This window comes from Stigmatopora argus, chromosome 1 (genome assembly GCF_051989625.1).
Source record: "Stigmatopora argus isolate UIUO_Sarg chromosome 1, RoL_Sarg_1.0, whole genome shotgun sequence".
NCBI classification, from domain to species: domain Eukaryota; kingdom Metazoa; phylum Chordata; class Actinopteri; order Syngnathiformes; family Syngnathidae; genus Stigmatopora; species Stigmatopora argus.
The window spans coordinates 2805358-2832813 of record NC_135387.1 but is presented as its reverse complement, the minus strand read 5'-3'; the positions used below and the strand labels follow the sequence as shown (position 1 = coordinate 2832813).

The 27456-nt window shown below is 41.1% G+C and overlaps 1 protein-coding gene across 14 annotated transcripts; it reads left to right on the top strand.

Annotated features, from left to right (window-relative positions):
- Positions 1-1683: 1683 nt before the first annotated feature.
- Positions 1684-26638, top strand: ppp1r12b (protein phosphatase 1, regulatory subunit 12B). Of its 14 annotated transcripts, none has more exons than XM_077599286.1 (9): positions 4989-5120; positions 6389-7125; positions 7254-7532; positions 10897-10913; positions 13622-13748; positions 14278-14382; positions 15537-15587; positions 15700-15750; positions 26039-26638. In XM_077599286.1, the coding sequence occupies exons 3-9, from the start codon at positions 7431-7433 to the stop codon at positions 26123-26125; spliced, it is 540 nt and encodes a 179-aa protein (XP_077455412.1). In that variant the 5' UTR covers positions 4989-5120; positions 6389-7125; positions 7254-7430; the 3' UTR covers positions 26126-26638. The 14 variants fall into 14 exon arrangements, 9 of the variants coding, with proteins under 9 accessions (XP_077455669.1, XP_077455412.1, XP_077455589.1 ...); XR_013300179.1 differs by lacking the exon at positions 4989-5120 and adding an exon at positions 17922-18000 and having other exon boundaries at positions 5136-7125; positions 14607-15587; XR_013300199.1 differs by lacking the exon at positions 4989-5120 and adding an exon at positions 17922-18000 and having other exon boundaries at positions 5140-7125; positions 7254-7477; positions 13831-14382; positions 14607-15587.
- The last annotated feature ends 818 nt before the right edge of the window (positions 26639-27456 follow it).

Genomic DNA, 27456 nt, shown 5'->3' with positions numbered 1-27456 from the left:
CAACAGTGGCAAAAACAAATGGATTCTGTTGCAGATTTCTCTCACAAAGCTATTTTCCAGACGGACTTTTCCAGAAAAAAATGGACATCATTAAGAAAGGGCGGTCAACTCCGAAGCTAGCAAGCCTGTTACAGCCGGGAAAATGGTGTGTGCGCCACTTTCAGTGCGCTAACTTAGCTCCACAAGCAAATAGTATATTGTTGTTTTGATTTAAAGCCATTTTCAAAACGGACTGTGCCAGAAATATGACAGGACAGGCTCAACTTTCATCATTAGCTTCGATGGCGATAGGAAAGAAGGAAGAAAGAAAGGAGGATGGATATTGTGTACAGTTAAAAAGGATTTTTGGTGAGTAAAATATGGCTATATTCCTAAATAATATTTCAATTGTGGGCCCGGTTCTCATATCTGAAAAGCTCCAGTGTTTGTGTTTAAGCTCCAGTTTTTGTATTTAATCACTAAATGCTGCTAGGATGTGGATTTTATCCCAGTTTAATTTTTGCCATTTCACCATTGACGTCCATCGCTGTCTTTTCCCGAGGAAATCACCCCCCTGGCCTGGTTGTAATGTCTCAAAAGCTCCAGTATTTGTATTCAGTCAATAAATGCTGCTAGGAAGCGGATTTGACCTAATTTTAGTGCATTTTTTGTCATTTCACGTATGGACGTATCGACGTTCATCGCTGTCTTTTTACCAGGGAAATGATACTCCGGGCCCGGTTCTGATGTCTAAAAAGCTCCAGTATTTGTATTTAATAAATAAATGCTGTTTTCGGCTGGATTTTATCCCATTTTCGGGCAATGTTTGCCTGTACGCCATTGACGTTTATCGCTGTCTTTTCCCGGGAAAATCGCCCCCCTGGCCTGGTTTTAATGTGTGAAAAGCTCCAGTATTTGTATTTAATCATGAAATGATGCTAGGAAGTGGATTTTACCCCATTTTTGTGCATTGATTTATTGATTATTTTTTATGTGTCGCAGCTCTAGCTGCAGTAGAAGTTTTATAGCCATAAAATAGTTTTTGAGGGTTGGATTGATACGTTGAAGGCGCTACGAGAAAATGCGCCGACCGCCACTGCTAAATACTAATTACTAATCTGTTCCCACCTGCTGAAAAACACCAAAAAAAGGATATTATAATGGGAAAGCATCTTTTTATTTGTTCTAATTCACCACCTACTCACAAATGAACAAATAGCTAGACGCTATGATCTTCAATTTTAAAATGTGACATTATTCTGTACAGAAAGAGAATGTGCGGACGAGAGAGAGCGACACAGGAGAGAAAACACCCAGGAGAGTCTTGACGGCAACGCGCTCGTAACATAAACTTTAAATTTAACTTAAATGAACTTAGATTACTATACACACACAATTAAACATAAGTTTTAATCTTATGTTTCACTAAATTTAAACCTTCTTGTTCGATAACCGAGGCAAAGATGTTCAGTATTCCACCGCGGCTTTCAAGCCGGAACTTCCTGGCTTCTCTATGGCCCACAACCGAGTGTTTGTGTTTTAATATTAATGAACCAGCCACGACTCGCTTTGAAGGGTTTTGCTGGTGTCTTATTCAGATGGTTGCTTTGCTTTTAAATCCATGTAGATTCCGCTGGCTTTTTTGCAGATTATCGACTCGGTCATCTATCTTCAGTAAGAAAATGCAACATTGGTCATAGATATCTTGACGCAAGGGAGATGCGGCGAGAAAGACAAAGTGATGCTGTTCTCATAAGCAGCCTCTCGCATACTCGGCCACCCGGACGACCGCATCGGGTAAAATCTGGTATGCTCGTATCTTATTTGTCTCGTAACAGGGGGCAAAATTTTTCTCTGAATTTTCCTCGGATCTCAAATTGCTGTATGTTGGGAAACTTGAGGCCGAGTTCTTTCTGCGAGAGGTTTTCGGCGGATAAGGAACATGGCGACAGCTGTTTCTTTTCTTGTACAAATATGCTTTTGTACAAGGACATGACACTGTCAAAACGATTGCCAAATTCAATGTTGTCATCAATCTTCTGGAGATGTTGTTGCAAACTGCGTTCTATGTTGAAGATCTGCAGATTTCTCGTCATGCCAGCTTCACTGCCGTATCTAAGGCATAAATCACTCACTCATCATGCTGGTTCACTCGCTTAGTGTCCTTGGAAAACGATGTTGTGGCCGTCTGCCGAATGTTCGGTTCTTCTTGGTAAAATGCACGGTAGATTCACTTATGCCACAATGGCGTGCTAGGTTTTTGCTTTAGCAACGTCACTTTTTCTCAGTCACTGTCATGGTGTCTAATTTTTTCTTGGGCTCATTGGATGCTAGGATGCTTAGGAGGCATTTTCAATGGAGACACAAAATCCAAACAAAGCTGGAATAGGCTCGGTGTAGTCTTTCTCCACAGGTGATCTGCGCAACGGGAAATTTACCCGCAACAAAACAGGAGAAGACAAGATGTCGCCCTTCTGGGCCTTTGTATATCGTTCTTCTTCTATGGTGAAATATGGCTTCTTCTAAAGCGCTACAATCCAACCAATTCAGCGCCGAAGAAGATGCAGAACCCTGACTTTCGCCATTTTTTCCCTCTGCCTTCCGCATGCAAGTTTCAGCGTGAATTTTGATATTTTTAGGAACTTTTTTGTTTATACTTAATTAAAAAAAGTGGTGTACTGAAGCCACGAATGTTAAATCTGTGAAGTGGTGAAGGATAACAGTATATATGCAATGATTCTAGCTGCAGCAAACTGAGCAATAGCATGTTTGTGCAGGAGTGTGCTGATAGCAGCGGCGGCCCATGCATTTTCTAGCGACGCCTTCAATCCAACCCTCAAAAACTATCTTATGGCTATAAAACCTCTACTGCATCTACAGCTGCGACACATAAAAATAATCAATAATAACCTCATACAATTAAAATATTATTTAGGAATATAGCCATATTTTACTCACCAAAAATGCTTTTTAACTGTACACAATATCCATCCTCCTTTCTTTCTTCCTTCTTTTCTCTCGCCATCGAAGCTAATGCTGAAAGTCGAGCCTGTCCTGTTGTATTTCTGGCATACGTTTTTATTCGATTTAGTGCTGAAAATGTTCGTTGCCGGTTGTGACCGATTTGCTTGCTTTGGAGTTGTCCGACCTTTCTTAATGATGTCCAGCTTCTTTCTCTTGAAAAGTCTGTCTTGTAAATGGCTTTAAATCAACACAACAATATATTTGCTTGTGCAGCTCGCTCCAGATACAGTTTGGTAGCTTTGGCCCGCCTACTCTATCACCAGCCAATCAAAGTTGGTGAAAGCAATGACGTATACCTACGCCAGTGAGAAGGCAATGACGTATCCCTACACTTTCGACAAGGCATTGTGGTGTTGCCAACTCAAAATCTGATTGGTTAAAGCAACAGTCTTATCGACGCTTGTTCAATGCAGCAGAGCCCGCAGAACTGATTGTGACGGGCTTGAGGCAGATTTCTGACCCTGGCAACAAATAATGGCTGAAATGTGATTGGTTAAATGCTTCAATATGAAAACACATCTGGAAGCAGTGCAACCATAATATTATTTTTTTTTTTTACCGTGTCAATGTCTCTGTGATTGCCCATTGAGTTCCCCTGTCGTTTTCAGGTTCAAAATCTCAACTGAATTATCTGACCTCTTAGGTTTTCGAAGCATCAAGCGTGGTACGACCCAATTGCAGGAAATCAGTCAAAGACGGGGAGTGCGGACTTGACTTTCACTCAAAATAACCGCGATACAAAACTCAAGGAAAAGTAACAAAGTAAAAATGAGCAAAAGCAAACTAACTGGGGAAAACACGAGAAGCACGATGAGACATTGGACATGAGCATGGCAAACGCAGACGGTCCGATGAAGACTGACAATACACAGGGTTTAAATTGACGAGACAATCAGAAACACCTGCGTCTCACGAGAGGCAGTTATCATGAGATACAGCAGGGCCGGGGAAACTACAGTTGAATTCAAGGGGCAATCACAAGACGGTTCTCACGGGGGGGAACAAAATCAATCCCTACCAGAAATTCCAAGTTAAGAAGGGCAAAATCTAAAAAACTAACGTGTCCTCTTGTATCATCCTTTATTATTTTGAAATTGCTGTGATAGTTGCTCTCCCATTGGCCTACATGGTAGCGGCGCCTGGCAGAGTAAGAGCATGACCATTTGACTAAAAGACCACTTTCCGGCCACTTTTTCATATTTTTCTTGGAACATGGTGGAACCACTCTGGCAGTGAGTTTTTATTTTACTTAATTTACTTTATTCTTTGCTTTTTGTTTTGGGCCCAAGAAGGTTGTGGTGGGAGTGAAACGAAGTGTGCTATTATAAGAATGTTAACGAGTCTTATGAATTTATGAAAAGCCGTCAAACGCAAATGTCAAAAGCAATCGTTATTGGACAATATTTCCCCAAGGGTAACATTATTTTAAGATGTTTAGTTGTATGTTTAAATGTGTGTGTACATATGGTTACTCAGCTGCCAAACGTTTGCCTCCTCACAAAGTTTATTGAAGTGTAATGCCTTTTCTCACAAAGATGAGAGAACTGAACATTTCTCAATCTGATTTAATAACGTTGTTCACCAGAATGAAAAACCAAATTGTTCAATCAAAATCATTTTTTTTTTAATTTTTGCCGCTCACTGGTAATTGGTCTCTTTTTTTCAAATGTATGTCTAGTGAAATTTGTTTTTTTGATTTGCACTGTAAAACAAAAGAAAAGAAGCTACATTAATGGTAAAATAAATACATTACACCTTTTAAAAAAAACGAGAAAACCGTAAAAGGTTACTGTCAAATTAACATCAAAGTACAATAAGAACAACTAAATCTTAACTCCTTTACACCAAAGGACTCTAAAAGTACATATGTGTTCCATTCTGGTGGTGATGACAGCCAGTTCTTCACATGGGGTTTATGCGGTTACTGTTCCTGTCAGGTAGGATGAATGCTGAGCCAATCTAGAGTTCATTTTTAGCTGCCAGTACACTCTTTTAACTTCTCAGTCAGTTTTTGTTTTACTAACCTTCTACTTATATAGCACTGGATTGCAGCAGTTCGGTAATTACTATGTTCGACTTCCAAGAGAACAGTGTGGATTTGAATCCAGGTGGACAAGGTTACCATTTTTTTTACTTCCAACACCTAGCTACAAGGTTTTGGTAAACCAAAACTGTATTGATGCAGTTTAATGTGTTTGATTGTTTTGTTGTTTCTTTTAAAAAAAAAATAACACGGAATGATTTCATATTCACTTATATGTAAAGTAATTGCTATCATGACTTGTTCAGGCACTGCTTCACTCATTGACTGCCATTGATTGCACTGGATGTCCAATACACTTAAAGTGGGAGGGTAGCAGCAAATGAATGGACACTGCCGCCCTCCCACCTCAGATGGATTAGACATCTAGTAATAGATTCATTCATTAATTTTCTATCCCACTTATCCTCACAAAGGTTGCAGGGCATGCTAGAGCCTATCCCAGCTAACTACAGACACCAGGCCGTGAACAACCTGAATTGGTGGGCAGCCAATCGCAGGGCACAAGGAGACAGACAACCATTTGTGCTAACATGCATACCTAACTGTTCAACCAGCCTATACTGTATGTTTTTTGGGATGTGAGAGTAAACTACAGTACCTGGGGAAAACCTATGCAATAAATTTTGAGATACGAGCATACTCCGACAGCAAGGTCCGGAGCTGGAATCGAACCCTCGATCTAAGAACTGTGGGGCCGACGCACTAACCACTCTTTCACCAGGTTGCCCCTAGTTCCGCTGCAGAAGGATGATTGTTTGCCATCCGATGATGCAGTGGTTTTTTTGCCTTACTTTGGTGCGGGCAGCGTGGGATCGATTCCCACTCGGGGGCAGTGCGATTGTGAGTGAGAATCATTGTCTGTCTATCTGTCTCACTACAACTCACTGATGACCAGTCTACTAGGGTGTAAGCTGCATTTCACACATGGTCTGCTGGGGTGAGCTCCAGCAGCCCGTGACCTTGCCAAGGATAAGCGGTGTGGAAAATGAATGAATGAAAAAAGATGATTACAGGATATTTATTTTTGTCTTGTGAAGGGCATCTAACATGTTGAATCGCTGCCAGCCCTCCCCCTTTCAAATAGATTGGACGTCTACTAGTTATGAACCCATCTAAATTCACAGGCAAACAATGACCTAAATGATGTCTTGGGTATTGGCAAGTACTAAGAAATAACGTTCTGATATGATGCCATATGTACTTTTCAAGATTCATTACCACCGCGGTTTTCCCTATCAAAGATAGCCACCAGCTACACACAAAACAATTGCATTTTTCTATAGTTTTTTTTACTAGTAGCCATTCATTCATTCATTTTCTGAACCACTTTATCCTCTGTAGGATCTTGGGGGGTGTGGAGCCTATCCCATCTGACTCCGGGCCTGAGCCAAGGGACACCCTGAATCGATGGCCAGCTGATCGCTGGGCACAAGGAGACGGACAACCATGCACACTCACACCCATACCTAAAGGCATTTTTAGAGTGTCCAATCAGCCTACCATGCATGTTTTGGGAATGTGGGAGGAAACCGGAGTACCCGGAGGAAACCCACACAGGCCCGGGGAAAACCCAGGAGCCCCAGAGCTGTGAGGCTGATGCGCTAACCACTCTGCCGCCAGGCCGCCAGTAAGCCATTCAATCCATTTAAAATTGGAGGTTTGGCAGCAAATGTGTTGAGCTTAGAATGGGCTGTACGTCTACTGTTGTCATCGGCAGCAAATACATTTGAATTTCACTCTGGAATTTATCTCCATCACCTTCCAGCTAGACTGGAGTAGCATATCACCTGCCGAGATTTCCTTACGTGGCCTTCTTGGTGCTTTTTGATGAAAGCTCCAGACTCTTTCTCTGTGCTCCGCCTCCTTTGTGCAGTGCCGTGCTTAAATGGACAATTTTTGGCCTGGGGACGTGTCCCTGTTTGGCGCTTCTGGCAAGATGCCACTGAAAGCTTGGGGGAGAAGCAAAGCGGAGTGAAAGGTTGGGATGGCGAGTTAGCTGTGAAAAGAGAAGGGGAGAGTGAGATACAGAAAGAGAAAAAGCCGATGAAGAGAGTAACTCTGCTGGATCACAGACAAAGGTAGCACAGGAAGAACTTTTGGATGCTTTCTTTTAAGCCTTTTTGACACACCACAGCCAACTGTGTTCAGAGTTTGAAGACAAATTGATTGAAGACATATTGTGTCAAAAGTTTGCATTTCCATTTAGATATTCACTCACCACTAATGATTGGAAGAAGACCAGGAGCACAACATTTCACCAAAGTGGGCCACAGTTCTTAAACCTGTTTTTCCTGAGGATTGCCTGGAGTGCCATCATGGGCTCTTGTGCTTGAGGGAATCTGAGCAGCTGTTATCTGGAGCTAAGAGAAGCTAAAGGAGGAAGATGTCATTCTACTTCCTTCGCACCAAAGACTTGACTCGTACCAGGAGGTCAGTCACCGACTCACCACCATCGTCTCCATCCCCTACAGACAAAAGCTTCCGAGTAAGAATGTTACTTCCTGAGAAACATACATATAGAATTTCTTTTTTCAAGCGCACTCCAAAATCATTTTTCAATCTGCATGAGGTGTTTGTAAATTTGTCTCTTCAAATCCAATCAGACCGCACTGTCGGGTTCCTTAGTATAGCCAAAGAAGTTTCGAAGCGTCAAAGTTTTAACAATAGGTTAATTCAAAAGGCTGAGGATTGCGAGTAGTAATTCAAGCTAAATCTTCATAAAACCTGAAAGTCAAACTTTCCTCCAAAGGATTTTTTTAATTGAAATAGTCCAGTGCTATAAGTGTTGCTTTTTTTACGATTCCATGGTCACAGTACATTTGGAGCTCTTCTCCTACTGCTCTGTGATTATAAGTTCAATAGGTCCCTTGCGAGGCACCAAATTAGTTTATTAAACTGACATCTCAGTTAAAATCAGTTGGTGAAAAAAAATCCTTCTGCAATTTCCTGTTATTTGCCTCACTCTAAGTAGACTTCTGAGTGGGCTACTGTGTTTATCTCAGTGAATCTGTGTGACTGTTAAAGAGACAGAGGCATCAAACAATAAACAGTTTGTTTGCTCATACAATGTCATAAAGCTCCATTGATTGTGCAACAATTCCCAAGAGCGATGCACGATCGTGCCTTTCATCTTTACTGATACATAACAAGACTGGTTGTCAGATAATTGCAGGGTCCACATTTACTTATAAAATATGTTTACAAGGTTTTATTCAATATTTCAATACATGTGTCTAACACAATGTTTCCCAACCTTTTTTGAGCTGCGGGACACTTTTTGCATTGAAAAAGTCTCAAGGGACATCACCATCTAAAAATCTTTTAATTTAAAACTAGGTCGCCTATATTAACAATTGTCATTCTCATAAAAGTTTTATCAGCAGGAATCACGTAAACCTTCAAAATTATTCCAAAATCAAATTTTTCACACTGACCTTATGTCACCAAAAGTTGATGTCTGCGGACCATTAACAACTTCTGGTTCGAGTGATGCAAAAATAAGTAATGAAATACAACTTCCGGTTCATGTTAGAGAAAAATAAGCAACAAAATGATTGTTTTACTATTTGAATCTTGTAATAGTATAATCTATAATTTAACGTTCATCATATTTTGAGTGTTCATATAAATTTTTCTCTCTGAATATTACATTGTATGACCTTGCAATTTCAGTGGTTGGGAAACACTAGACTAACAAACTGAAGGCCCTGGTGCCAGCTCCAGCAAGTGGTGCGCCTTGCGAAAGTGAACATCAATGTCATGTTTTCTGCTCAAACGAAATTTGAATAAATATTTGTAGGCCTCAATGAAAAATCAAGGACTACCGAAATCTGGTATTTACTCTTTACCATTTTACAATTTTCCGAAAATAATTAGATACTACCTTCTGAAATTGATAAATCCAACTTTTTTTTAACATTTAAAAACTAGAGAATATTTGCCCTAACTCTTAACTCCTGTACAACTGGAGGTATTATGAAACAATCTTTCCCTCCATTTTTGTTTATATTAATAACACATTTTTCCGCACTTAAAGACACACCGGATAAGACAAGACGCACCCTCAATAGGTGGCCTTTTTAAAAATGGTTTCTATATATAAGGTGGCATGTTCCCAAATCATGCATGGTAAGCTGGTTGAGCACTCTACATTTCCCCTGGGTATTAGTGTGAATGTGAATGGTTGTCTGTCTCCTTTTGCCCTGCGATTGACTGGCAACCAAATCAGGGTGTCCTCCACCTGGTGCCCGAAGTCAGCTTGGATAGGTACAAGCACAACGCTAGACAACTAGGCGCAAAACTGGTTGGGATGTCACAACCAGAATCACCCGAAACATGAGGAGTTCCCTGACAAATTGTTTTGGATGGAAAATCAAGCAGGTAAAAGATAGTGAGTGATAAATTTGTTTTCTAGATGAAAATAAATTAAGTTATTTTTTAAATTACTCTGTATTTCTTGCCACCTTTGAAGCATTCACGGCATTGTTGATCCGTTTCCTTAGCTACAGTGCTTTCAGTGATAAAATGCCAAAGTAATTGTAAGAATAGTGCATTTTTACCTCTGATCTGATTATTCCATAAACATAAATGGCAGGCCGGTAAGTTATCGAAGAACTTTGCACACTCTCATTTACACCTAATGACAATTTATAATCTTCATTTAATTCGTTTTAGGAATGTGCAAGGAAATGTGAGTATTCATAATATACATTAGAATTTTAGCTTGTCGCTTGACCGTACTAATTGTTGCCATAATGAAGACACTTCTTTTCTAAACGCATAATGCATACTTTTGGATTTATTTTAATAAACTATTTGTGGAATTGCAAAGGACCACATCTTATTTAATTTTTCAGTTGGGCACTTAAAAGGGCATTTTGATGTTTTTATGTAGTGTGGTTGCTTTTGTCGTTTTGTCGAATATAGACATTTACTGTCTGAAACAAATAGGTGTCCTCTGAGGGAATGTTGACAAGGGAATGGTATCATACATGATGTTCTGGTGACAAATTACAAATTCATAATAATTAATAAGACTTTTGATACTGGTGATGATGAATAGGCCCGAGAGCACGTCAAAGGTTTTCTTTTCTCACATTGAAAGATATAGTGTGTGTGGACTCTCTGCAGGGCTGCAGGTCTGGTTGGTCATCTCGCTTCAAACACATGACCACATAAGGACACGCAGTGAGGGCTCCGTACTGTAAACACATGCATACGAAACGTTTCTATGAAACCTACCACATTTATTCCCAAATACATGAAGACATGGTATCTTCCTTGCTCTAAACATTGATTTTGCCCCCTGTGAAGAATGTGCTGCAAATGCCATATACATGTGCATTTATTCCAAACCAGTGTTTGGATTAGTAATGTCAAAATACATAAGTCTGCAGTAGATATTGCAAACAGGTCAGGGATCAGCCAGGCCAGCTGTATGTAGTAATAAATTATTACGGTTTTACATGCTTTTCTGCCGAGCAGTAAATGGTCATAACATAATTTCTCTTGACACATTTTTGAAGATGTGAACATTCATAAAACAATCATCACTGAAAACATCTACATACAGGCGGAAAAGCGCTTAAATTCCTTTGTAAAAGGAAATGAATTCAACATGGGATCACACTAGATTGAAGTTGTCCCTGGTTATTTTGACTATCCCTTATTCAAGAGTCTATGTTTTGAAGCGATGATGTAATTGTTGTGAATGTACTTGGAGGTTACTCTCAGAATGGCAAATATTTCCTCTTTTTCAAACAGAGTAACAGATCTGGCTCAAATCACACTTAATTGTTTCCATTGTTACGAATGATCCCTAATTTAAATGTTTCTCCTTTGTTTTTCAGCATGACAGACTGTCAAGGTAAATCTATTTTGAGTTTTACACAATCATGCTGTCAACCCTTATTGAGAGCACTACAATACTGTTATGTAAGAATAATCCAAATGTAAAAAGTGAAACTTCATTAACTCATTGAACCACTTTGATGGCTGGCATTGAATTATGATTTTTCAGTGTAATTGACAGCGATAGACGTCCACTCTACATGACTCTTCCAGTCCAAATGGATTGGACATATCAGCAGAATAGAACTTTAAAGCTGTTAGAATAGTAGGAAGCTTGTTCAAGTTCATCTATTACTGTAAACGGCAGCCAATGTCTTAATAGTTGTCATTTCCTGTAATGAGTACTGTAAATCAGTGGCGGGCCGTGCATTTCACACCTAGGCCTTCCGTAGTGCTGTGTGTGAATCAATCCAACCCTCAATAAGTATTTTATGGCTATAAAACCTTTAATGCAGCTACAGCTGCGACACATATAAAAAAGAATCAATAATAACCTAAAAAAAATTGAAATATTATTTAGGAAAACACATATTTTACTCACCAAAAATTATTTTTATTTATACACAAAATCCATCCTCCTTTCTTTCCTCAAGAAGATTTCAATTACTCTGTCGTACAGATTACACGTGCGTTTCAGGTCCATCAAGAAGTTATTTTCTATCGCCATCAAAGCTAATGCTGACAGTCGAGTCTGTCCTGTTGTATTTCTGGCATAAGTTTTGATTCCGTTTCGGGCTGAAAATGTCTGTTCGACAGAAGCAGTGGACACGGGGATGGTCACTGTCAAACCCACTAATGTGTACAGCCGCCCCATGCTCTCACTCAGATTTTTCTGCTGAAGGAAGTCAAGGAGATCAGTGGGAGATTTTCCTGTAAAATTATCCGTGGCATACTTTACAATCAGTTCTGTTCTTAGTCGAGGCAGATCGAAAAGTGTACAGTGGCTCTGCGTTAAGATGGAGAAGGCTGCATGTGGGAAAGTTTTCTGGTATTCCTGAAACTTCTGCGGGTCGAGGAGGGAGAGAAACATCAGTCTTTCGTGTTCTTGAAATCTGGTCCGCGTCTGGCAAATAATATTGTCCAGAATCCTGTCGTGGAGTTGGTGGTAGTGCGCGCGAGAATCTTGCGCTTGACCTCTTCGTGCACTTGGAGCACCCGCACTGCGTTCACTGGCCTCGTAGATTTCCTCATATGAGCTCCTTTTGCGCTCAACTGTGTCACAAAACTCCTTTACTCTTGCAAGACAAAACTGTACATCCAGTTTGTTGTTCTGTAGTATTGAAAAAAGCACGTCTGAATGCTCAAAAATGCCATTAAATGTATGACGCAAAAAACAAAATTCAAAATCATCCAGATGTGCTTTAAATCCATCAGCACACCGCACTGACTCATTCACCATTACAGAGACAAACAGTACTTTTATTTCCCTTCTGATCTCTTCCTCTATCACTTCAGCAATAGCAGTGATCAGGTTGTTTTGTATTTTGCCCAACGTGCCACTAAACATTTTATTAGTGGACAGGTGGTAATGTAAATCCGTGTTTCTCTCAAGAATGAGAGAAAGAAGTTCCACATAATTTCCTTTGTTTGGGGATGCAGCGCTTTCATCGTGTCCCCGAAATGAAAGTTTACACAGTCTATCAAACTTTTAAAGATTTCCCTATTTTTCTTTACCTATTCGTTGTGGCGCTCCGTTTCCCTGCGCACTTGCTCGCTGAACTGTAACTCCACTTGGGTTTCACCAAAAGTTTCGGAGAGCACCGTTGCTTGTAAGTGTCCGGCAGTGCTTTGGTGTCTCGTTGCTGCTTTGGTTAAACAAGTCAAATTTTCAAATCTAGTGTTGCTTCAAACACCATGGCAGATAACAAGCACTCCCAGCAATACAATTTGCAGTGTTCCTCGGAGCCCGTGAGCCGGGGGTAGCGCTCGCAGTTAGTGAACTGAAAGTGGCGGACAAACCCTTTTCCCGGTTGTAACAGGCTTGCTAGCTTCGGAGTTGACCACCCTTTCTTAATGATGTCCATTTTTTCTGGAAAAGTCAGTCTGGAAAATGGCTTTGTCAGCAAATCTGCAACCAAATCTATTTGTTTTCCTCCGTCGGCCATTGTGGGTGGAGTTTGCGAGCTCTGGCTGGCTCACTCTGGCTTTGGCCCGCCTACTCTATCACTAGCCAATCATAGTTGGTGAAAGCGATGGCGTATCCCTACGCCTGCGAGAAGGCAATGACGTATCCCGACGCCAGTGAGAAGAACTTGGTGTCACCAAATCGAAATTTGATTGGTTAAAGCAACAGTCTTATCGATGCTTGTTTAATGCAGCAGAGCCTGCAGAACTGATTGTGAAGGCCTTGAGGCAGATTTCTGACCCTGGCAACAAATAATGGGTGAAATGTGATTGGTTAAATGCTTAATATGAAAACACACATCTGGAAGCAGTGCAACCAGGGGGAAAGCAATGAAAGGAAGCTAACAGAAAATTATGTAATGAGTATTCATGCACAGAATATAATTAACATCAGTCTGTGATTCAGATATTTCTTAGGCCAGCAGGGAAGGCCTTGAAGGCCCTGGCGCACACCACTGCTGTAAATACAATGCTATTATAAAATATTCCCATGATGATCCCCTCAAAGAAATGTGCCACCCATTTTTAATTAGCTAACATAGTTCATTGTGCTAACATTCACTGAAGTAGCATTGCATGAATGCAATCTGCTTTGTTTAGATTTGACTCCAGTGGTGAGAATGCATCTGACAGACTGGGCAGGACCAGCTCCTACCTTCGAAGGGAAACCAGGTTAGGTTCTTTGAACAAGCAGGACCAAGACACCACAAGCAAAGATTATAAAAAGGTGAAATGTAACACTATTTACAGCTCTAAAAGTTGTGTTACTTAATACTTCTGACATTATAAGGCATTTATTCATTTTCCAGACCGCTTATCCACAAAATGGTCATGGGGTGCTGTAGCCTGTCCCAGCCAAATATGGGCTTTAGGTGGGGGACGTTCACAAGGAGACGGATAACCATTCGCATTCCCACAGATAACTACAGGGAATTCAGAGAATTTAGAGTGTCCCCCCAGCCTAGCAAGCATGTTTTTGGGAGCAAGCCCGGGACGAACATGCAAACTCAACACAACAAGATCCAAACCTGGGATTGAACCCTCAATCTCAGAACTGTCAGGTCGACGTGCTAACCACTCCTCCAACAGGACCTCCATTTTAATGCAATGCAATGGGAAAAAAACACACGCACGCACACACACCCACACACGCACAAACCCACACGCACACACACATGATTTTAAAAACTGAAGTCTTGATATGGTTTTTGTTTAACAAACAGTTCATGTATCATGTTTTATGACTTCTTTATTAGATGTATGCAGAGGCACTTCAGGAGAATGAGCATCTCAAGTCCAGGTTGCAGGACAGCAAACAAGAACTTGTCAATATTCGTTCCCAGCTCGATAAACTTGCCCAAGTGAGTCTACAACTCGTATGAATGACTTTAATTTGAAATATGGCTTTACAACGAATTTAAAATTGTTCTTCTTTTCCACATCACTTTTTATAATCTTGGAAGCTATTTTACCAACTTGCGCATCAATTTGCATGGAAAAAATATTTCAGTCGGTACTTGTGGTTGGTACTTGCATATTAATGTCTCATCTCTTCTCATTTTCTGAACTGCTTTATCCTCACTAGGGTTGCGGGGGTTGCTGGAGCCTATCCCAGCTGACTTCGGGCCAGAGGCGAGGGACACCTTGAATTGGCGGCCAGCCAATCGCAGAGCACAAGGAGACAAACAACCATCCACACTTACAATCATACCTAGGAGCAATATAAAGTGTCCAATCAGCCTACCATGCATGTCTTTGGAATGTGGGAGGAAACCGGAGTACCCGGAGAAAACCCACACAGGCCCGGGAGAACATGCAAACTCCACACAGGTGAATGACCTGGATTTGAACCGATGTCCCCCACTGTGAGGCACACGCGCTAACGACATCATCCACCAGGCCGCCCCATATTAATGTCAGGTGACAAATTTCCGTTTGTAGAGCAAATTAACTTGCAAACGCGATTGCAATCAAATTTTGTAAAAATTACAGTGAGCAACCTATTTCATTCACTTAAGTGCTAAACAGTTCAAAACATTGGAAAATTACTTTAATGCTTCGTATTCTTAAATCTCTAATAATGAAGAAAATCCCTTATGAGCGCAGCCATTGTGTTACAAACCTGACATCATTTACTTCACGTGCATACATGACGTTGACACATTTTGTAGTTACTAGCTAAATAGGGTTAGGTTTAAAAAAACGTGCCTTTCATTTATATTTTTCTCCACGATTACATTGAAATTCTGTGTCTTTTCATTGTTTTAGATAGGATTCTTTCTTTTGGGTTGCACATGATCAATATCGTATGTGTCCCTTTAATCATTGTTTACTTGAATTAAATCAACAGTGTCCAAACCTCTTCCATACGGCTTTATCCAGAAATAATTACGGAAGAGGCAGTTTGGCAGTCTTGACCTTTACTTTGTTTTACACACTAAAACCAACCTAAGAGTAGGTACTGGTTCATCCATTCTCATCCATCAGGATATAATGAAGTAAATCATATTTTCAGAGGCAAGACCTATTAGCAGAGAAATCAACTATGCTTGAAACAGAGAAGAAGGTATGTCTTTATTGAACCTTCATGCGTTGTATTCCACCTTTCTCCTTTGCCACTACTATGAGTAAAAGTAGTTGCTGTTCTGACACAAATTGGTTTATCACCTTGTTTGCAGGATAAGCAAGCCCTTGAAAAAAAAGTGTCTGGCATGGAAGAGGAAATGAAGGTCAGTCTATGCAAATCTTTGCACATTTTGCAGTTTATGGATTTTATGTGTGGTGTGTTTTACAAAGCTACAATGAGACTTTCAAACTGAACACACCCTTTTCAATGCAGCTGTTCCTCATGAGGGTAACATGGGAGCTGCTTCCTAGAATCGTCATCAGCACTGTTCCCTCTAAGCTGCGCGCGTGCGCAATTGCGCACTACTCTCGTCTTCTCTGCGCAGCAGCAATCCTATGGCGCGCAGTAAAAAAAAAACGTTTTTTTTTTTTTTTTTTTTTTTTTTTTTACACCCCTTTCTTCATGATGGTGCCGTTTAAGCGGCAGCCAGTGGCAGTAGCTCTGTCCACTTATGTTTTTCGTGTTTTACAGCATGTTTTACATGAAAAATTAGAGGGAACATTGACATGCACCTGCTTGTGGCAGGTGTGATACTGGTGTGCCCATAGCGAGCAATGATGATGTCGTGACCGGATGATTCGCCTAAAGACGTTTCGCCGACGGACGTTTGACAGACGGACAGGTCTCCGAATGAACGTTCGTTCAAACAGCGTTTAATGATTAAATACAAATACTAGTATTTGCATTTAATCATTAAACGCTGTTTTCAGCTGGATTTGACCGAATTTGAGAGCATTTTGAGCCGTTTGGCTGGACGTATATGGACATTTTTTTGCCTCCATCCCGACATCATCGCGACATTTTACCGAGGAATTCACATGCCTGTGCTCGGTTCTAATGTCCAAAGAGCTCCAGTATTTGTATTTAATCATTAAACGCTGTTTTCGGCTGGATTTGACCGAATTTGAGAGCATTTTGAGCCGTTTGGCGAATGGACGTATATAGACGTTTTTTTGCCTCCATCGCGATATCATCACGACATTTTACCGAGGAATTCACTTCCCTGGGCTCGGTTCTAATGTCCAAAGAGCTCCAGTATTTGTATTTAATCATTAAATGCTGTTTTAGGATGGATTTGACCCGATTGCTGTCATTTTACGGCTCGGTTCTGATACATCTGCCCGCCCAAGAGTGCTTATTCCCGGGCTGCCATTGATGGTAGACTAACATTGATTTTTACTATAATTTGGACAACACCGGCGGCGGGCCGGATTAAAAATCCTAACGGGCCGTATATGGCCCGCGGGCCTAGGTTGAAAAACTTGTACACACGATCCGGGGGCGGGGCGAGCGCGCGAATCCCGTTTCGGCGAAACCTCCGTTCGGCCGAATGAACGTTCGGCGGAACGTCCATTCGGCGACCTGCCCGTCTGTCAAACGTCCGTCGGCAAAACGTCTTTAGGCGAATCATCCGAGTACCGATGATGTCGCTCACACTGGTACTCAGTGCGCTCAGGGAGGTTGACTTTCTGCTCAGACCAACGAAAAATTCGAGGGAACATTGGTCATCAGTCTGTCACAAATCGACCAACAACCATTCATTCTCACCTTCACACTTATCGGACATTTTGTAGTCTTAAAGAACATGACACATTTTTGAAACGTGAGAACAAGTGACCCACGCTAGTGCTGCTAGCACTTCTCAGGGATGAGCCAATATTCGAACACTTGACCTTGTGAGACAGTCATTCTTATCAATCATCAGCTGTGATTTATACACATAAAAGGCTCATTAGATACAGCTCTCTGCTGGGTCACTCCCTGTCAGGCAAAGAAGTCTGCACCACTGCTCATTTTTCCCACTGATGGGGTTGAATGTTGTGACCTAGTTCTAGTTGAATACCAAACCTGGTCCAATAGCAAAAGAAATGCTTTTGTGAGACATTCCTGATCTGCACTCTATGTTCCATTTCACAAAGAGAGCGCAGCATTGACTGAACGTCTGTGCAGTGTTACGAATGTTGCAAGACAGCGCTGATGGATTTTTGGAATGTGCAGAGGTCATATATGATCTATTTTAGATTCACAATCAAATGACAGGGCTTCAAAGTGTTCGTTTTTTTATTTTTTTATTTTTGCTCTCCTACTTTTGCAATCAACATTGAGAAACAATGTTGTCATTTTATCACTCATGCCTGAATCTATAGTTTGCAAAGTTGTTTTCCTTGAAAGCATTTTTAAGCAAGGACAGTGAAAAGAAAGTATGTTAACCGCTAAAGATGACGAGCAGGCTAGCATCAGATGTTTGACATGCATATTGTCATGTTCCCTTAGCAGGACCCCCCACTGCGCTTCGGCTGTGGGTATCAGCCCCCGAGGGAGGGGGTGGTGAGTGGTCGTCATGACTCCTGAGGTAAAAAGCGATACCTGCTCGTCACCTCAAGAAATTGTGTTCTCTTAAAGACCGGGGCATGTTTACACATGTTGGCACATTTCGTAATGAGTTTGAGAATATGAGCACAAACCTCACCACTATTTCACAGTCTGAGGTCTCCTTTTTTACACAAATTAAAAATCCAATATTTTGTTATGGGACATACATTTAGGTATTTCGGAAAGACTCGGTTTCGATAATCTTTCTTCCCCCCACTACCAGAGGTTGAAAATATGCAAAATCCCTCAATAGTCTGGAGCTGAGGTCATCAGGACTGGTAGCCTTCCTTGCCTTGATCTTCTTAAGATGTCTTATCACCTGATCAACAGTAATGGAGAGGCCGGTGAAGGAGGAGGAAGAGGATGTCCCTTGTGGTGACGTGTGGCAAGTGGAAGAGGGGAAGGAAGAGGAAGAGGAGGTTTGAGAGGTGCCTCTGGTCTGAGAGGCCAGGGGGGAGTGGGGGCAGAATCGAATCTGTTAAAGAAATGATTCAGGTCATTTGCCCACTCCTTGTCTCTGGCCTCTGGGTCCCTCTCCTTGTTGGTCTTTTTGAGAAATACATATGTTCTTAGATATGTTTAAACACAGTTGGGATTTTTAAAACCAGTTATACACTCTTGTCATTGCATCTGCCAGTTCTCGTGCAGCATGTTTTTGTCTTTCGCGTGGACATATAGAACAGCATCATTGGCATACATTTGGCAGATGACATTCAAAGGACAACAGCTTGGCAGATCGTTTATGAAAAGAAAAGTGGACATAGCACTGACCCCTGCGGGACCCCAAAACTGTTATTCCATGAGGTAGATTGTGTATTTTGAATCCTGACGTATTGTGATCTTACAGATATGCATGTTTCAATCAAATTTAGCATGCTTGGTGAGAAATTAAAACCGTACAGTTTAGTCAGCAGTATCTGGTGGTTGATGGTCTCAAATGCCTTCATGAGATCAATGAAAACCGCACCAATGACGTTGCCTGTATGTGGTTTTGATTTTTTGTTTTCTAGAAGGGAGCAAACCAGTAGAATGATGTTTTGTAAATCCGAATTGCAGCCTTTTCAGGTTGTATGGACTGCTGTTAATGTGATTCGCAATTTGCTCTGCTACTGTCTTTCCCAAGACTTTTAAAAAGGCTAGAAGGATGTCTATAGGGCTGTAGATGTTGGTTATTGCGGGGTTCCCTGATTTGAGGACCGGTGTTATGACTGAGCACTTCCAGGGTTCAGGGAAGAGACTGATTTATGAATTTGTTTACATTAGTGGTTAATGATGCTATGAGAGATTCTTTGTGGTATTTAAGAAATGTTACATCCATATTACACGCATCTTTTGCTCTGGAGATTTTGAGACCAGACACAGGTTCCTCAATTTATGACTGTGAAATCGTGACCGGACGATTCGCCGAAAGATGTTTGGCCGACTGTTGGAATAATGATTCAAACCTTTTAAATCATTATTAGTAATATTTAATTAAAAAAGGAAAAACATCTTTCAACAAACTCTGCCTACAACTTGCAAGGAAAATGCCATGTGACGCCGTCTTAGTCCCCAGTGCATTCTGACGAGCTGCATACTCTTCGGTACATTTAGCGGCACATAACCAAAACATTCAAAGGTAATCTGATTTAAACAATTGCCATTGAAAGAAAAACACCTGCGTAAGAATTTGCAGTATGAGCATAATAATTTCTTTATAAGGTAAACTGCCGGTGTCCCAGACAAAACAATTTATGAGTCCTTCGTAGATCTCCCAGTAAACAGTCCTTGGAGGGTGAGGTGTTATGTCAACAAGCTGGAGCCAGCAGGGTGACCTCGAGTTTGTCCCAGTCTCAAACTAAAGACACTCTTATACAAAAGTAATTAAAATGCCTTATTACTTATTAAAAATGCTTACAAAACATATAGAAACACCCCATAATAATTCTAACACCGACGGACAGTTCGCGGAACGGACGTTTCGCCAAAACGGGATTCGCGCGTACATGTTTTTCAACCTCGGCCCGCGGGCCATATACAGCCTGTTACAGATAACATTCATTTAGGAATAACAAGGGCATTTATTCACGGCCAAACACATGCAGAACAGTACGTGACAGAAGAAAAAAAAGTAGTTATAACAGTAAGTACTGTAATGAAATTGTAAATCGAGAAATCCTACTCCAGAAAACTTACACAGCATCGAAAACGTTGAGCTTAATCTTTGAATTAAGGTTCTCAGCAAATCATTTTGAATATATATTTCCTAAAATAATGGGAAATTATTTAAAATTAAAATATTGTTCTTATTGGCACACATCACTAGAAGTAAAAGTGTGTTCCATGGCATTTTTAGGTATTGTTCTCTAAGCCCTCTAGTCTGTCCAAGGCACTTAGAATTTCACATAAGTCTTCTAGTGTTGTTTTTTCTCAGTGTCAGGCACGTAGCTCCAAGCAAGAGTGTGTTTGTGTACATATATAAGAATATTTAATAGAAAACATAAAACATTGGCAGCACATTGTACTACGTACTTGTATTTAGAAATATGTCCCGCAGGGGGGGCAGTACATTTTGAGATGGCTTCCACTGTAAAGTAACAAGATTGTCAATTTGAGGCACAAAAGAAAAAACAAACCTGCACATCTTGACGAGATCCATACCTGTCTTATCCCACATCTTCCAGGTATATTTAACAGGTATATTTCTGCGTATCTCGAACTCCAAAGAGTTATCAATTAAACTACTACTTTGTCTTCATTTGTTCTCACGGCTGCAAGAAATGATTCCACAGTGCAAAGAAATTGATGGGGAAATATTTTTACATAACTGCATTATGTATAGTAGAGGGTGTACATTTGCAAATTCTTAAAAGGCATTGTTAGCCTTGTCTCGTGACCTCGTTTTCTGTTCTGGATGGTGTGAGATGTTCTTTTCTTTGTTCTGAATGATCTGGTGAGAAGTGTTAACAAATATATAGGCAAAACATTATTGAAGCTTCCATGACCAGTTCTCCTTATTGGCTCGAGAAAAGGCGAGATTCTCGTTCTGACTCAGTTTCTTAAAGCCTTCATTGCCCCCGCACAAAGTGGGCGTTAATTTGAATACAAGTGTGTGGGTTTCAGTAAAAGGGAATATGGCTGGTTTGAAATCAAATACTGATGCGTCTTAACTTGGACATCTGTTGAGATAGAGATTCTGAAGATATGACACCTTTGAACCATAAAAACAAGATATTTAGATAGGTCAGGGAAAGTTTTACAACTGCCAGAACACAGCTCAATTGTTTATACAACAAACAGCCAGAGCTACCTGCTGTTTTTCACACATTGTTGTGAAGACTGCCCAAACACAATGATCAGATCGATGCAATCACTTTCATCTGCAAGCATTAAGCATTCTACATTCTGGCGAGAAAATGATGACAAAGCCTATGTCTGATTATTATTATTAAATATGACTCAAACCTTTAAGTTAATTTTTATAGCAAATAATTCATAACAATGGTTTGTAAGACAGTTGGAAACATACAAAACATACTGAGACTCTGGGTGTTTCAAGCACGTCTACCAAGGCTTTATTGTAAGAGCAATAGGGGACGCGTACTTTTGCCACTGTACATGGGAGTTTTTCAATGAACGGTTGGCAACCCTTCTTTGGTGAGATAAGAAACAAATTATTTTTAATTTTCATATACAGTAATACCTTGACATACGAGTGTCCCAACATACGAGAAATACGAAATACACTCATACCTTGAAATACGGGCTTAATGCGTTCCGGGTCTGAGCTCCTATGTCGATTTTCTCGTATCTCAAATCAATGTTTCCCATAGAAATGAACTAAATATAAATTAATTTGTTCCCACCCTATGAAAAAAAACACCGAAAAACAGGATATTACAATGGAAAAACATATTTCATTGGTTGTAATTCACCATCTACGAACAGAGTAACAAATAACTAGTGGTTATGATGTTTAATAATAAAATGAGGCATTATTCAATACAACGGGGAGTTCACGGATGGTAGAGAGAAAGAGAGACTTGACGGACTCGCTCGTAGTGTAACCTAAACTTTAAATTTAACTTAAATGAACTTAGATACCTATACACACACACACTTTAAAAAAGTTTTAATCTTACGTTACACTAAATTTAAACCTTCTTGTGCAATAACCAAGGCAAAGAGGTTAATGTATCCCAGCGTGGCTTTCGAGGCGAACCTCCTGCTTTTCCATATGTATTCATGTTTTTTGATTATTTTGTGCTTAATATCGATTTCATCATACGCCTTTTCTTCGCACTACCCTTCATTGCACCGGCTTGCTTTGGATCCATTGTGTTTCCCTTAATTCTGCACTGACTATGGCGGCGCGCACGGGTGCAGCGGCTCAATGCTCTCCAGTTTTGTTTTTTGTTTTCTCAATCTTATCGTTATTTACTAACATCTGCGAGGCAAACTTTTTCTACAGTCGCCAGGATTTAATTACTCTCGGGAGGAGATGCGATATATCCATCACAACAGATTACCAACGGACCTACGATATCCCCGAGGACATCTCGAGACCACCGGGATCTCCATGGATAGTCAGCCCACTCAGAGTATGACGCAGGCGGCGAAGGGAAAGAAAACAAAAGCGCGGATACCGGGCGGGCCTAGCTGCTAAGCTAAGGCAGCAACCACACCGAGACACCGCTTCCGAGTATCTTCTTGACCAACGCCAGATCCATCACCCACAAAATGGACGATTTGGAACTTCAGCTTGCTACCAACAGCTTTGTCAGGAACTGCAATGTTATTTTCATTACGGAATCGTGGCTACACCCGCAAATCCCCGACGCTGCGGTATCGCTAGCTAGCCGGACGCTATTCCGAAACGATCGTTCGAATGAATTATCAGGGAAAAGCAAAAGGGGGGGGGGGGGGGACTTTTCATGTATATACACAATGAATGGTGCTGCAACAGTAGGATCATTAACACTCACTGCTCCCCGGATTTAGAGTTATTGGCAGTACGGTGCAGGCCCTTCTATCTACCTAGAGAGCTAACGATTGTCATTGTAATGGCGGTTTACATCCCACCGGATGCTAACGTTAGCATGGCACTAAGCATCCTGCTAGCGGATATAAACAAACAGCAGCTTGACCACCGCGATGGAGTCTTTATTGTCGCTGGTGACTTCAACAAAGCATGTTTAAAACCTGTTCTGCCTAAGTTTATTCGGGACGTGAAGTGTCATACCAGAGGAGATAAAACTCTAGACCATGTTTATTCTAATATCAAACATGCTTATAGAGCCACACTCCTCCCTCACCTAGCTGGATCAGACCATCTCTGCCTGTCCCTCACCCTGGCATACACACCACTCTGGAGGCTAACTAGGCCACAAACCTCTCTTCCTCCATTACACTGAGAACTGGCTCCCCTCAAGGCTGTGTACTGAGTCCTCTTCTGTACTCCCTGTACACATACGACTGTACACCGACCCACCAGTCTAACTCCATCATCAAATTTGCCGATGGTCGGACTACAAAGATGAGGTCAACAAACGGTCTTCGTGGTGTTTGGTGAACAATCTCACACTAAACACCACGAAAACTAAAGAAATAATCCTGGACTTTCACAAATGCAGCACAGATCTGGCCCCACTCCTCATAAATGGAGTATGCGTAAACAGGGTCCAGTCCTTCAAATTCCTGGCGGTCCATGTCACGGACAAGCTCTCCTGGTCTACCAACGCCAGTGGTGAAGAAGGCCCAGAAGCAACTCCATTTCCTGAGGGTACTCAGCCGAAACCTTCAAAGCGTGTTGTGGCTGGTTCGATAACTTTAAAAAACAAACTGGGGATACACTCGCTTGTGAGGAACGAAAGCCGCGGCGGAACACATTAACACTTTTGCCTCAATTATAGCATAACAAGGTTACATCCGTTTTTAAGTGTGTATAGTAAGAGAAGTTAATTTAAGTTTTAAAGTTTATGTTATGTTACGTATTGTAGCAAAAGTGTAGCGAACCGAACATGTCAAGTCTCTCTCCTCTGCCGTTAGCTGCTACCGCCTGTCTCAAAGGTAAGAACTCCATGCAATACTCTACAGAATAATGTCACATTTTAGATCATAACTACTAGATAGGTATTTGTTACTATGTGAGCATTGGTGGTGAATAAGAACAATTAAAAACATGTTTTTCCATTATAATATCCTATTTTACGTGTTTTTTCCAGAGGGTGGGAAACGATTAATTTGTATTCAGTTATTCCACTTCCTAGCAGCATTTATTGACTGAATACAAACACTGGAGCTTAAATACAAAGACTGGAGCTTTTCAGATATCCGAACTTGGCCCACAATTGAAATATTATTTAGGAATATAGCCATATTTGTAATTTTACTCACCAAAAATCCTTTTTACACAATATCCATCCTCCTTTCTTTCTTCCTTCTTTCCTATCGCCATCGAAGCTAATGATGAAAGTCGAGCCTGTCCTGTCATATTTTCGGCATAGTCAGTTTTGAAAATGGCATTAAATCAACACAACAATATACTATTTGCTTGTGGAGCTAAGTTAGCGCGCTGAAAGTGCCCCACACACCATTTTCCCGGCTGTAACAGGCTTGCTAGCTTCGGAGTTGACCGCCCTTTCTTAATGATGTCCATTTTTCTCCTGAAAAAGTCCGTCTAGAAAATAGCTTTGTGAGCAAACAGAATATATTTGTTTTTGCTTCTGTCGGCCATAGTGGGTGGAGTTTGTGATCTCGGCTGCCTCGGTACTGCTTTGGCCCGCCTACTAGCCAATCATAGTTTGTGAAAGCAATCACATGTCCCAGCCAGCAAAATGCTAACGCCTATGAAAAATCATTGTGGGGTTGCCAACTCAAAATCTGATTGGTTAAAAGCAACAGTCTAGTTTAATGCAGCAGAGCCCGCAAGAACTGATTGTGCAGGCTTTGAGGCAGATCTGATCTGGCAAGAAATAATGGCTGAAATGTGATTGGTTAAATGCTTCAATATGAAAACACACATCTGGAAGCAGTGCAACCAGGGGGAAAAGCAATGAAAGGAAGCTAACAGACCATTTGGAATAATAAGTACGTATTGATGGACAAAATATAATATGATTCAGATATTTGTTAGACCAGCAGAGAAGGCCTTGAAGGCCCTGACGGCCCGCCACTGCATCTTAGTGTACCAAGTGTAATCAGTACTTTCCCGTCAGGTGCTGCTGGTTTCAGAAGAAACCTCACTGGTTAAACCCTGTGCTGGATCAGTTGGAACAAAAATCTGCACTCAATGCAGCCTTTTGTGGAATAATTTGGGCACCCCTGTGTTATGTGAATAGACACCTTCAACCTGATGCTCTCCATTTTTTTATTATTGTAATGAAGAGTTTTTGGTCTTGGTCACTTCAATGTGCTGTTTGTTAGGGGGTCATGGGAGCCATTTATGGTCTGAAAAATATTAGAATATTCCAACATAAAAAACATAAAATCATAATGACTGCATGCAAAAGTTGAAATCTTAAAATCCAAGAAATTGGATTGAGATCACCATTTGTTATTTATGTTCTGAAAATTGTTAAAGGTTTTAATAACACTCAAGCAGTGGATTTTTTGGGGGAACGGCCCATTTGTTAAACTTCCCAATATATTGAAAGGTTTTCACTCATTTGACCAGTTTCAGTGACATGTCTCGCAGAACACAAGGATATTGTGTATCTGCAGCAGAGAGGAAATACTGTGACAAAGAGGCTGTTTATTTTTAGTCATTGCTTCAACTGAGGGACACGACCTAGATTTTGTGATGTCTTTTTGATTATCTCTTTGACCTTGTTCTCACCAATTATTCCTCACCGCATGCTCATTTACCATGAAGCTTGTCCATGTCACTTGGCTCTAAATTTTAATTGTAATGGTAGTGACTGAGTTGTTTTTAGTGTGACTTGAAGCAACAACGGCTTTGTATTTCCCAATCTGCATCACTATCGTTATCCATATAAAATGTGATTTTCTGACCTAATTGCTTGCATCCACTTTCCCAGGTCTTAACAGAGCTCAAGACGGACAACCAGAGGTTAAAGGATGAGAACGGCGCTCTCATTCGGGTCATCAGCAAACGGTCTAAATAAAAAGATGCAACAACCTATTTGTATTAAGTTTCATGGATTTGCAGTAGTAAAACCTGCCACTGACAGTGAAAAAAGTTAAATTCATTTGAACTGGGATATCTGCCCGTAAATTATCATGTTTAGTTGCCGTTGATAGTGGAGACTTCCAATCTATTTGAATGGGGAGGAGCTGGCAGCGATGATTCAGTTAATTTATGGAATAACATTAAATGAGTAACAACAGTAAAGCAAATCAACTTACCGTAATTTTTCGCATATTGACCGTATAAGCTGTACCCTTAAAATTGCCTTAAATTTGTGGAATTTTATGATTTCTCCCATATGAGACAATTTCACAATTTTCACCTACATATTCGTGCTTTTAATAGGGAGTACAAATGTGTTACTTTGAAGGGAAAATCTTAAGAATTTTTTTTTCTTGTTTCATTCATTGACGTAAAAATAACTTTTGTTTAGCGTTTTATCTGTTTATCTTTTCCCTGTTTTGAAATAAATGACCGTATCGGCCCCATTGTCTTTGCGTCTTTGTCACCTTTCAGTTTTGTGCTTGTCAAGCCTAATTTGTGCACATGTAAGCCGTACCCTTGATTCAGTCATAATTTTTTTGTTACAAACACAGCTTCTATGCAAGAAAATACAGTATATACAAAGGATGTTGAGCTGCTTACTGAGTTTTTGTGTTGTGAATGGCGACGTGGAGGACAGCAACGCAGGCAAGGCGGCCTGCAAACCACCGTGCTTCCAGGGTAAGGTCCAGAGACCGTTTCGCTCCACCAGAGACTATTTGGCATGAGGCGACTTGCCACATTGCCACAGCTCCTTCCGAGGCTGTTCGGGGCACGGTGAGCTGTGACATCTCCGTCGCCCCTCTAGAGACTGTTCATGCCGAGGTGCCCGACCGCTTCCTGGTAGGACGGCCTGAACGACCGCTGGACCCACATGACCGCCAACTCCTCGTGGGCCGGCTCGGACGACCGTCGAACTGGCCAGACTGCCGCTTCCTTGTGGGCCGGGCGGGATTTCCACCAGATTCAATGTTTTTCAAGGCCCCTAACCGGCCTCCCCGCCCACTGTTTAGGTTTTCTTTTGTTTTTTTGTTGGTGTTATGGGACGCCTGGAATCCGTCCCTTAAGTGGGAGGTTATGTTACACATTAGGTTGGTCAGGGGTGTTGGTGTTTTTCCCCTGTGTGGCCTGTCCTTGTGATTGCCAATTGAGTTCACCTGTCGTTTTCCTGCCCCTGGTGTATCTCTTGCTTGCTACCTCTCATGTGACCCAGGTGTTTCTGATTGCCTCGTCAACTCATGTCTGTCTATTTAAACCCTGAGTGTT